Source organism: Ranitomeya imitator, chromosome 5 (genome assembly GCF_032444005.1).
Source record: "Ranitomeya imitator isolate aRanImi1 chromosome 5, aRanImi1.pri, whole genome shotgun sequence".
Classification (NCBI taxonomy): Eukaryota; Metazoa; Chordata; class Amphibia; order Anura; family Dendrobatidae; genus Ranitomeya; species Ranitomeya imitator.
Window position 1 is genome coordinate 568,653,604 of NC_091286.1, and position 12,717 is coordinate 568,666,320.

At 46.5% G+C, this 12,717-nt stretch overlaps 1 protein-coding gene across 2 annotated transcripts in view; it reads right to left on the minus strand.

Moving 5' to 3' along the window:
- Nucleotides 1-12,717, minus strand: part of YEATS2 (YEATS domain containing 2) — a 123,028-nt gene that overhangs the window by 81,797 nt on the left and 28,514 nt on the right. For both annotated transcript variants that reach the window (XM_069727777.1, XM_069727776.1), the window contains exons 7-10: nucleotides 3,955-4,116; nucleotides 2,956-3,067; nucleotides 2,367-2,411; nucleotides 1,354-1,510 (exon numbers count right to left, since the gene is read on the minus strand). In XM_069727777.1, the coding sequence (XP_069583878.1) occupies nucleotides 1,354-1,510; nucleotides 2,367-2,411; nucleotides 2,956-3,067; nucleotides 3,955-4,116 (476 nt within the window). The remainder of the gene's footprint in view (nucleotides 1-1,353; nucleotides 1,511-2,366; nucleotides 2,412-2,955; nucleotides 3,068-3,954; nucleotides 4,117-12,717) is intronic.

The window sequence follows — 12,717 nt, forward strand, 5'->3', positions numbered from 1 at the left end:
TCACATCATATAAGGTTACAAGTCCATCTCCAGAGATCTTGATGTTCAGTGTCAGCGAGAACGATCTGTCGACAATTGAATGCAATGGAAACGCTATAGCAGGAGACCCAGGAGGACCCCATTTCTGACAGACATAAAAAAATCTAGACTGCAGTTTGCCAAAATATACACGAGTAAGGCAAAATCCTTCTGATAATGCGTTGTGTGGAGAGATGACCTTTTTGGTAAAATACATCATTCTACTGTTTACTGAAGATGGAATGAAGAGTACAAAGAAAAGAACACCGTGCCTATAGTCAAATGTGGTGGAAGTTCAAAGATGTTTTGGTGGTGTTTTACCGTCTCTGGCACTGGGTGCCTTGCCTGCCTGTAAGGCATCATAAAATCTGAAGATTACCAAGGTTTTTGGACTGCAATGTAGTGCCCCGTGTCCGAGAGCTGTGTTTGCGTCCTAGGTCATGGGTCTTCCAGCAGGACAGTGACCCCAAACATACTTCAGGAAGCCCCCATAGATGGATGGAAAAAAGCGCTGGAGAGTTCTAAAGTGGCAGCAATGAGTCTGGATCTACATCTCATTGAACACCTGTGGAGAGATCTTAAAACCACTGTTGGGAGAAGGTGCCTTCAAATATGAGAGACCTGGAGCTGCTTGTAAAAGAAGAGTGATTTAAAATTCCAGCTGAGAGATGTAAGAAGCTTGTTGATCGTTATAGGAAGCGATTGATTGTAGTTATTTATTCCAAAGGGCGTGCAACCAAATATTAAGTTGTGGGTGCCAACAATTTTGTCCAGATCATTTTTGGGGTTTTGTGTGAAATGATGTCCAATTTGCCCTTTTTCTTCTTTTTTTACTCTTTTTTTATTTTGTTCTAATATACGCAAAGGAAATTAAGGCATAAACAACAAAACGTGTAACTGCAATAATTTTCTGGAGGAAATACTTCTTTATCTGGAACAATTTCAAGGGTGCCAACACTTTCAGCCATGACTGTACATTAAACCAGGGGTGTCAAACTGCATTCCTCGAGGGCTGCAAACAGGTCATGTTTTCAGGATTTCCTTGTACTGCACAGGTGATAATTTAATCACCTACACAAATAATGATTGCAGCACCTTGTGCAATGCTAAGGAAATCTTGAAAACACGCATGGTTTGCGGCCCTCGAGGAATGCAGTTTGACACCCCTGCATTAAACTGATGTTTGAAACCGATGAGGTCAGTGGGTTCAGCTGACAGTCTATTGTGTTTGAGGGGCTTTAGTGACACTGATGGAATCGGGGTCTCTTGTCCCTACATTATGCTGCTCTCAGTGTAAGTGGCAAATACCTGGTGACAGATTCCCTTTAAATCTACCTTTTTCTGATAACGTAAGACTCCCTTTATGTGGCGATGATGGTTTAACGACGGAAGGTCCAGGGACAGATCCTTCAGACTGACTAGACTCATTAGAAGATTGTGAACAGAGGTAATCTTCTCCAAATGAGTGTCTAAGGAGTTCAACTTCAACAACCTGCAGACAAACAGTAATAAATGGTTACAATTCTGAAGACTGAAGCCCACCCAATACACGCAAGATGACTGTCGGCTGAACGATGATTTGGCTGATCGTTCAGCTGCAGCCATCTCCCCCGTTCTCTCATACACAGGAACGTTCGTTCAGCCGTACACTCCTGTATTCTCTATGAGAGAGCTGCTGCCAGAGTTACTTCAAGCAACGCAAAAGGATTGGCAGTCTGAAATCGGACATGTCATGTCTTCATCTCCCCCATCATCTATCAAAGTCCACCATATGCATCAGACTGTTGCCTGAACCTGTCCATAGTGGTGGGTCGGCAGACATTGCACTAATGTGTATGGGGGGCTTAAGGGTTCATTAACACTAAGTTTCCCGCAAACGAGTGTTCATAAGGATGCTCATTTCACAACAAGCTGGCAGGCAAAACTGGTTGCCGATTACCCAACGAGTGAGGAAAAAAAATGCTTGTTCATAGGGTGAAATGATATTTTGTGTTGCGTTTAAGATTATCGGTTGATGGGCTGCCGAAAGCCGCGGCACCCTAAGGAAACGGACTGATCCATTTTCGATCGTTCAGTGCACATCTGAACCACGGACTGCGTAAATAATCAGGCTACTAAACGATCGCCGATTGGCAAACAAGTCGCTGATTAGAGGTTGTTATGACCGCCAAATCAGGACCTTCAGTTTAGGATCATAAGAAATGTAAACATATATGATGTCTACTCAAATTCCAGCGGAAAACATAGCCAGCATTAACTCACTTACGAGCACCATAATAAGGAACCACCTCATAAAAGTACACAAGGGTCCGAGAACTACAAGCTAAGAAAGACAAAGTAAACCGTACCGTTTCAGCGCCCAGTGTCTGTAATCCGGTGTACGTTCTGTCCAACTAAAAAAAAATATATATATATGTAAAAAGTGAAATATATTGAATATGTACCAGGGAAGAACAAGATGGTTTTATTACAATCTGATTAAGTTTAGGGGCCATGTGAAAGTTTAATCTTACTTTTCACTTCCTCTCTTCCCAAATCAAAACAATGGAGATTTAACCCTCTCCCCACCCACCCCTGTGCAGACAAGAAATTGGAAAAAGTATTGAATATAATTTTTTATATCTGACGTGGTAGGTAGAGATAGGAGGTTCAGACTTGCTCAGCTTTCTACATGTGTCTTGAACAATGTGTCTGTGTCTTGTGCCTGGGACCCCCTCTGTCACCTCATCTATATATACTGTCATGATTACTCATATTAGGCACACAGAAAATGCAGCAAAGTTTTCAAATAAATCCTTTTACTGATGGAAACTTGAGTGCTGTACTTGAGACGTCCACATGTATTCTTTTTCAACTGGATCCCAAAATATGTACCATGAAGTACACACGTCACTGGTAACTGTTCAGGAAATCACCAAACAGACTAAACCCAAATACCTTCAGGTTGTGAATGATATCGATCCTCTTATTTTGGTTGTCTTTGAAATGTATCTGGACTCTTACAGGAAATTCACCCCATCCTCTGCGTGTCAAGTGGAAAGGGGGCTCCCTAAAGACAAACAAAGCAAAATCAAAAGTATTATAGAGGCATAAAAATGAGTAAAGCCCCCATACATTTTAGATAACTGTCAGCTGAATTATCATAGAGCTAACCCATACACAGGAGCGCTCGCTCTTCTCCCCTGCGTTCTCCGTAAGAAAGCAGCAGCCAGACTCCTCTGATGGCGACTTGTCTCACCAACAACAAAAGGAATGGAGGTCTGAAATCGGACATGCCGAATCATTATTTCCTTCGATGTCATCTGCCAAGGGTCCCATACACATTAGGCTGGTGGCTGAAGCCCGTCAATAGTCAATATGGGCGAGCTCAACCGGTGTTTTACATGTGTACAGTGGTCTTAATAAGAAAGTACTCACAAGTACTTTTTGAAGATCTTCCAAAACCGTACATTTTCTGCAAGAAATCCGCATGCGTTTTTTTTTCGTTTTTTTCCGGAGCTTTCCCAATGCATTATATAGCAGGAAAAACGCAAAAAAAACCTGCAAAATTAATGAACATACTGCGTTTTTTACAGCGATGCGTTTTTTTCGCGGAAAAAAAACGCATCATGTGCACACAAATTGCAGAATGCATTCTAAATGATAGGATGCATATGTATGCGTTTTTTATGCGTTTTTATAGCGAAAAAATGCAAAAAAAACGCAACGTGCGCACAGCCTAAAGGTTCTTGGCTAGATACTAAACAAAATGTCACACATTCAAGCACATTTACAACAAGAGAATAATAGGGAGACTGGACCATCATTAAATAAGACCTGGTGACTAGTGAGCTCTACGCAAATATCTTTAATGACTGCTATAAAAAAAAAATGGTGTAATTTCTTATTGAATTTTAAAGAGTTGAGATTTCAAGAAAGGTTTGTCCTAAAACTCACTTGACTTCCACAAGGTCATTGGGTTTGTAGCTTGGGTGCAGAAAGAACCAAACCTTCTTCACAAAATGATCAATGCTGGGTTCCTTTCTAGAGCCCCTCACATAAATCATCCACTTGTGAGTAGATTGATCATTTTCTTCTCGCTTATCTGGAGGAATATACCTTAAAAAGAAAAAGATTAAGATAACGAGGATTTGCATAATCCAAGTTCAATCACTGTGTACTATTAGTATATACTTCCATCAGATTTCAGTGTATATTTTCAGATTTTAAAAATTAGATTCATTTTAATCACCATGTGGCTTGTACATCAATTATAAACTCCAATCCAATATGGTATTTTTATATTTTAAAGTTGAAATGCAACATTAGAAAATCAGTACTTGAGCAATCAGAAAAGTGGCATAAAACCAATACCACTCATCAGGTTATATCCCCAAAGAGGGAGTTACGCTTCAGTGGCTCTCCAATATGGTTAAAGGGCAACAAAATTAGGAAAACTATTACGCCCTACAAAGTCCATATGCAACAGCAATCCCGCTACCGGCCAAGGACACTTACTGCAGTTTAGAACTTAAGTTTGCTATCTCACCAAGGACCAGAAATTAGCTATAAAATGATACCGAATTTGTCCATCTTTGGTAACCCTGGATTCTCTTTACAGATTCTCCCAACTTCCAAGCCCTACTTTCAACATAAAACCTAAAATAAAAATTTTGTGTACACCCTGGTTATAAACTGACTGCTCACTTCCCACTCACCATCCTGCCATTCCCCCCTCATATTCTCCCATTCCCCCTGCCCATCCTCACATTTCTCCCATTCAGAAACTGAATCCAAAAGCTGGTTACTGGATGTGGCCATTCTGACTAAATCAGAGCTTTCAGATTTAGCTTGAAGCAGCAGTGAAAGCTGCCTCCGCCCTCATCAGGCTATGTATGTACAATGTCTATAGACAGTGAGCTGCTTATCACAGGAAGGGGGCGATGATGGACTAGTGTAGTGCAACAATATTAATCTCTTCGTAATAAATCCTTCACAGTTAGTAAGCAACAACATGTACTTTGACAAAAACACCTCCCTGAATTCTGCTTTTCAGCCTCTATCTACTGCGGTCTTCAGATTACATAGCAAAAACCTGCTGACAGATTCTCTTTAAATTGAATCTATCAGCAGGTTTTGCTACCTCATCTAATAGCAGCATAATTTAGGAAAAGACTATGAATGCAGGTCACTGGGTGCAGCAGTTGTGACAATCAAGAGTTTTTAGCATGAGGCAGAGCTGAGAAAGCGGCCCCCGGGCACCCCAGCCTCTATATGTACATTGTCTATTGACAGTAAGCTGCTTATCAGAGCAGGTGGCATGGTCGGACCAGTGGTCAAATGAGTATCCGTCTGGGAAGTAATAAATATCCTGGTGATTAAACATTCATTATATATGGAAACAACAGCACAAAGCCTAATAAGTGACATCACTGAAATCTGTGTCACAGCCCCTACCCGTACCCTCAGATTACAAAACAAAAAACTGCTGGCAGATTCCCTTTAACCCCTTCAAGAGCTTGCCCTTTTCCGTTCTCGTTTTTCTCTCTCCTCCTTCCCAGAGCCATTACTTTTTTATTTTTCTGTCAATATGGCCATGTGAGGGCTTGTTTTTTGCGGGACAAGTTGCACTTTTGAACGACATCATTGGTTTTAGCATGTTGTGTACTAGAAAACTGGAAAAAAAAGGAGATTTTTGTGTACTCACCGTAAAATCTCTTTCTCTTAGCCTCTAATTGGGGGACAAAGGACCATGGGTGTTATGCTGCTAGGAGGCGACACTATGCATAATCTGAAAAAGATTAACCATGGCCCCTCTGCAGTATACACCCCTGGACGGCGTTAAGCTTCACCAGTTTTGTGCAAAAGCATTAGGAGGAACGTAACATGAATAACATAACTATGCCTATAAGAAGGCCACTATGTACGAGCTCAAAGAACAATATGAGAACTCAACAGTAACAACGGCCCGTAAAGGGCAACAGGGTGGGAGCTGTGTCCCCCAATTAGAGGCTAAGAGAAAGAGATTTTACTGTGAGTACACAAAAATCTCCTTTACTCTGTCGCCTCATTGGGGGACACAGGACCATGGGTCGTCCCAAAGCAGTCCCTGGGTGGGAAGCAATGGACGAATATTGTGCAGACAGGCCCCTAAACTTCGGGCACCGCCTCCTGCAGAACCCGTCTACCCAGGCTCGCGTCCGCTGAGGACTGGGTATGAACTCTGTAGTGTTTAGTAAACGTGTGTAGGCTAGTCCAAGTGGCCGCCTTACACACTTGTGCCGAATGGCCCAGGAGGCCCCTACCGCCCGTGTAGAGTGTGCCATAAGATCGTCCGGAAGAGGAGAATTTTTAAGGCGGTAGGCCTCTTGTATGGTGGATTTGATCCACCTGGCAAGGGTAGCTTTGGAAGCAGACCCTGGCGGTCGCCTTCCAGAAGAAGGAAAAAAAGAATCAGACTTCCGGAAGGGCATAGTCCTAGACACATATATACGCAATGCCCTGACGAGGTCAAGTGTATGCAGAGCCTTCTCCACTCTATGAACCGAAACCGGACAAATGGATGGCAGTGAAATTTCCTCATTGAGGTGGGAGTGGGACACAACCTTCGGAAGGAAGGACGGGACCGTACGGAGAACTACCTTGTCCTGGTGAAAAGCCAGGAAGGGTCGTCTGTAGGAGAGTGTTGTCAGTTCACACACCCTGCGTGGTGAGGTGATTGCCACCAGGAAAACCACCTTCTGGGAGAGAAGGCGGAGCGGGACCTCCTTAAGGGGTCCGAAGGGTGGTGCCTGCAATGCTGTCAGGACCAGGTTGAGGTCCCACGTTTCTAGTGGTCATCTGTAGGGGGGAACCAATCGGGAGACCCCCTGAAGAAAAGTCCTTACTTGCGGCTTGGTAGCAATTGGGGAGGGAATAAGGGAGTGGGGTCTGGCCATGAGATTCGCACCAGGTAAAGAAAGCTTTCCAGGTACGGTAATAAATCTTGGCAGAGGTTGGCTTCCGTGCCCTGATCATGGTTCCAATGACGTCCGTCGAGAGCCCTGCCTGGGTTAGAACCCAGGTCTCAAGGGCCACGCCATCAAATTGAGAGCCCCTGAGTTCTGGTGGTAGAACGGGCCTTGTGATAGAAGATCGGGGCGGTCGGTGAGACGCCAGGGGCGTCTACTGTAAGTTGTACGATGTCGGTGTACCATGTACGTCTGGGCCAGTCCGGTGCGATTAGGATGGTTGGAACTCCCTCTTGCTTGATCTTCCTCACCACTCTGGATATCAGGGGGAGAGGTGGAAAAATATACAGAAGCTGGAACTGGGTCCAGTCCTGAACCAGGGCATCTGCTCCGAGCGACCGCGGATCGTGTGTTCTGGCCATGAAGTTGGAGACCTTGGCATTGAAGTATGATGCCATTAGGTCCACGTCCGGAGTCCCCCAGCGATGGCAGATCTGGCGAAAAATTTCCGGATGGAGAGACCACTCTCCCGAGTCCATTGCTTGTCGGCTGAGGAAGTCGGCTTCCCAGTTGTCCACACCCGGAATGTGGACCGCAGAGAGCACCGACCCTGTGTCTTCCGCCCAGTGGAGGATGTGTGTCACCTCTCACATTGCCTGGGTACTGCGGGACCCTCCTTAGTGGTTCACATATGCCACAGCTGTGGCATTGTCCGACTGTACTCTGATGTGAAAGGCTGCCAGTAAGTGATGGAAGGCTCTCAACGCCAGGAGGATGGCACAAATTTCCAGGATGTTGATGGGCATGGTCGCTTCCACTGGTGACCACTTGCCCTGTGGTGTAGGTGCACTCGCGTCGGTGGTCAGGACCTTCCATTGACCAGTGAGAAAGGATTTCCCCGTTGCTAGCAAGGTTGGCTTGAGCCACCAGTGCAGGGACCTCCTGATTGACGACGTTAGCTGGAACTCCTTGTCGAGAGAAAAAGGATTCCTGTCCCAGGACTTGAGAATGGGTAGTTAGAGAGGCCTGAGGTGAAACTGGGCAAATGGGACTGCTTCTATTGCTGCCGCCATCCTGCCGAGGACTCTCATGGCAACCCGGAGAGATCGGGATATTGGGTGCGGAGGAGGGTTGGCGATGACTTTTGTAGGGTGACTAGCCAGCCCAGGCAACAGAGTGTCGATTGTGATTGAGACGCTGAGCTCGCAGACCTTGAAGGTGGAAGCTTTGATGAGATCGTCCAGGTATGGAACGACTACTATGCCTCTGGAGTGCAGGACGTCCATGGTGGCTGCCATGACCTTGGTAAACACTCTGGGAGCCGTGGCGAGTCCGAACAGGAAAGCCACGAACTGGTAGTGGTCCTGGTCGATTGCGAAGCTGAGAAATCGCTGATGGGTGGGTGCAATTGGTATATGCAGGTATGCGTCCTGTATATCTATGGAGGCGAGGTATTCTCCCTTCTCCATGGACGCAATAATGGACCGAAGGGACTCCATGCGGAAGTGACGAACCCGTATATTTGTTGAGTTGTTTTAGGTCCAGTATGGGCGGTACGCTGCCTCCTTTCTTGGGGACTACAAATAGATTGGAGTAGAACCCTCGGAAGCGCTCAGCCGCGGGAGCCGGTACTATGACTCCTGCTTGAAGAAGCGAGGAAACCGCTTGGTGGAAGGCACAAGCCTTGGCTGGCGGTTTTGGGGGAACAGAGAGTAAGAATCGGTCTGGTGGGTTGGTGAACTCTATCTTATATCCGGAGGACACTAGTTCCCTGACCCACCTGTTTTCTGTAATAGGCAGCCAGACTTGCTGAAAGAGCAAAAGTCGGCCGCCTACGGATGGGATGTCTTCCGGAGTCCATGAGTCATGAGGAGAAAGTCTGAGGTTTTCCTCCTTTGGGCTTTGACTGGCCTGCTTTTGACTGCCAGGTCTTGTCCGACCTTTGCGTCGACTGTGAGTTGTCACTCCGTGGAGAATGGTTACAATTTTGTGCTGGACGCGAGACGGACCAGCCCGAATAATTCCGAAAGAATCGGACTTGGTTACGCTTCTTGTAAGTGCATTTAGGTTTCAGTTGCTGAATCCAGAGCTGCATGAAGCATGTAATCTGCTACAACTGCTATTTGAACCGCTTGGTCCGACAGCCAGGAGCGGATGCTTGGAGGCCAGCTTGTAAATTTTGGGCCCAAGCCAGGATGGCCTTGCCAGCCCAAACTGAAGCGAACGCGGGAGCCAGGGAGGCCCCTGCAGCCTCGAAAATTGAACGAGCCATGCGTTCTACCTGCCGGTCTGCTGCGTCCCTGAGGGTTGAGCTATCTGGCAGTGAAAGGAGGGTCTGTGCTGCTAGTCTAGAGACTGGTGGGTCCACTTCAGGTGGATCTGTACATTCTTTGGTGTCCTTCTGCGGGAAGGGGTACCTCGCCTCCAAATATTTGCGATTAGCGAACTTCTTCTCAGGCTGTGAGAGCTGCTTTTTAAGGATCGCCTTAAACTCTGGGTGGTTAGAGAAGACCTTAGGCGGTTTGGTTTCAGACCTCCTTCAAAGGAAATCTTGTGTTCTGGGGCCTCCGGGGGCGGATCAGAAATGTCCAGCACCCGATGGATGGAAGAGATTACGTTCTCAACTAGCGCTGTATTGCTAGGGGGAATCGGGATCAGGGAAGACTCCGTTTCATTGTCGGAGTCACAGATGCCTTCTAAATCCTGTGTATCGCTGAGGCATCCCCTGGTGGGTGAACTGGGGCAGAGGTCTTCTCTGGTCAGGGATCGCTGCGGAGATATGCATTGTCTGTCCCTGGTAGGGGACGGGCTAGGTGACCTGGAACTACGGTGTCTTTCCCTAGAGGGGGATAACCGTGTGCTATGGGATGACGCAGATGAACGTGACCTGTGGGTCCGCTTACGTCCTGTCCAAGACATCGATGTGCCCGGGGCGTCATGTCTCTGAGTCGAACTCTCCCTTTGCTGGGTAATGTTCAATAGCCGAGGCATGACCTTGCAGAGCCTGAAGCAATGTGGAGGTTAGGTTATCTATAGACTGCGTCATAGATTGCAACATCTGAGTAGCCCATTCCGGCGTGGCATTAGACACTGAAGCAGTGGTAGGGGCTTCTTGGGGCTCTGACACAGTAGTCTGGATACAGTCCCGGCAGTGCGGATACGTGCTGCCACTGGGGAGAGTGGTCCTGCAGGCTGGGCAGAATGCATAAAAGCAGTCCTGCCTGGTTTACTTGGACCTTGAGCCTGGCATAGTGCACGAGAGAGGTGGCTATGCAGAGGGCCCTACAGGGGTGGCTATGCAGAGGAACCAATAGGGTGTCTTATAGGAATATGGAATCACAGCCGAGTAAGCTGTGACCTTACCCCACCAGTTTGCCCCTAGGTCCAGCGCCGAAGATCCACAGTCCTGTGCCCCCCGGAGACTGGCTGGCCTGGACACCGGGAGATGCAGGGTTAATCTTGTCCTGCAGCAGAAATGGCCACTGAGGAGAAGAGGAAGGAGAAGGAGAAAGGGAGCGGACAGCAGAGAAAAAGGTGGCAGGGCTGTGTAAAAACACGCCCTTTCAGTCTCGATCCGCCCTCTCTATGACACTGTGGAGTGTCATATTTGTCATCCGGGGGCAGAAAGAAGGCGGCGGCCTTGACTAGGCCAAAGCCACGGCCTAAAGTAGATGCCTGATGCCCGAGAGGGCTCTAGGCCAGCGCAGAAGTCCAGGAGGGGATCGGATTTGAACCGGACCCTCCGGGATTTGAAAAGCAGGATAGCGGTAGGGCTATAAGTGGTAGGGGGGGGGGGGGGGGAGGGCTGAAGGGTCCCCCCCTGCTGATGCCACAGAGACAGGGCGCAGGGTGCCCTGTGTCTCAGATGTGCCATGACTGCCTGCACTCCCCCCGGCCCCGACAGGAGCCCGCAGCTGGGCTGGGGTCCCTGGATGCAGGCGCAGTGTGCTGGCCCAGGCTGCTGGGAGCTGCAGAGTGCTGCCTGTACAGACCCTAACTGAGGCATCTCAACCTAATGCCCCCAGAGGGGGATTAGGGAGGGTGCTGATGTCACCTTCAGGAGGCTTTATCCTTGCCTCGACCTCAACCCAGAAACCAAAAGGAATTGGGGAAGGAGGGAGGTCTCGACTTTGAACCAGCACCCGAGGGACTGGGGAAGGAGCGACATGGGGAATAGCCATCTTGACTTCAACCGGGCACCCTATAATAGGGGGACGAGGAAGGAACCGTGCCGGGAGTCTCGCAGGAGACCCACTTTTCTTCATCTGTAATCCCGTCGTGGAAAAAAACGGAGAACGAAATTTTAGGTGTGCCTCCTATGCGACACTAAGCAAAAACTGGAGAAGGCTAACACCGTCCAGGGATGTATACTGCAGAGGAGGAACCATGGTTAATCTTTTTCAGATTATGCATAGTGTGGCCTCCTAGTTGACAGCAGCATAACACCCATGGTCCTGTGTTCCCCAATGAGGCGACAGAGTAATTCAAAATGCGATGAAATTGCAAAAAAGTGCAATCCCACACTTGTTTTTTGTTTGGCTTTTTTGCTAAGTTCACCAAATGCTAAAACTAACCTGCCATTAGGATTCTCCAGGTCATTACGAGTTCATAGACACCTAACATGTCTAGGTTATTTTTTATCTAAGTGGTAAAAAAAAATTCCAAAGTTTGCTAAAAAAAAAAAAAAAAAAAAAAAAATTGCGCGATTTTCCGATACCCGTAGCGTCTCCAATTTTCGTGATCTGGGGTCAGGTGAGGGTTTATTTTTTGCGTGCCGAGCTGGCGTTTTTAATGATACCATTTTGGTGTAGATACGTTCTTTTGATCGCCCGTTATTGCATTTTAATGCAATGTCGCGGTGACCAAAAAAACGTAATTTTGGCGTTTTGATTTTTTTTCTCGCTACGCAATTTAGCGGTCAGGTTAATCCTTTGTTTTTATTGATAGATCGGGCGTTTCTGAACGCGGTGATACCAAATATGTGTATGTTTGATTTTTTTTAATTGTTTTATTTTGATTGGGGCGAAAGGGGGGTGATTTGAACTTTTATATATTTTTTATTTTTTTTTATATTTTTAAACACTTTTTTTTAAAAAATTTCGGCATGCACTACACGATCACCTCTGCTACATACAGGTCCTTCTCAAAAAATTAGCATATAGTGTTAAATTTCATTATTTACCATAATGTAATGATTACAATTAAACTTTCATATATTATAGATTCATTATCCACCAACTGAAATTTGTCAGGTCTTTTATTGTTTTAATACTGATGATTCTGGCATACAACTCCTGATAACCCAAAAAACCTGTCTCAATAAATTAGCATATTTCACCCATCCAATCAAATAAAAGTGTTTTTTAATAACAAACAAAAAAACCATCAAATAATAATGTTCAGTTATGCACTCAATACTTGGTCGGGAATCCTTTGGCAGAAATGACTGCTTCAATGCGGCGTGGCATGGAGGCAATCAGCCTGTGACACTGCTGAGATGTTATGGAGGCCCAGGATGCTTCAATAGCGGCCTTAAGCTCATCCAGAGTGTTGGGTCTTGCGTCTCTCAACTTTCTCTTCACAGTATCCCACAGATTCTCTATGGGGTTCAGGTCAGGAGAGTTGGCAGGCCAATTGAGCACAGTAATACCATGGTCAGTAAACAATTTACCAGTGGTTTTGGCACTGTGAGCAGGTGCCAGGTCGTGCTGAAAAAATGAAATCTTCATCACCATAAAGCATTGACCCTGCCCTTGATGAAACACAGTGG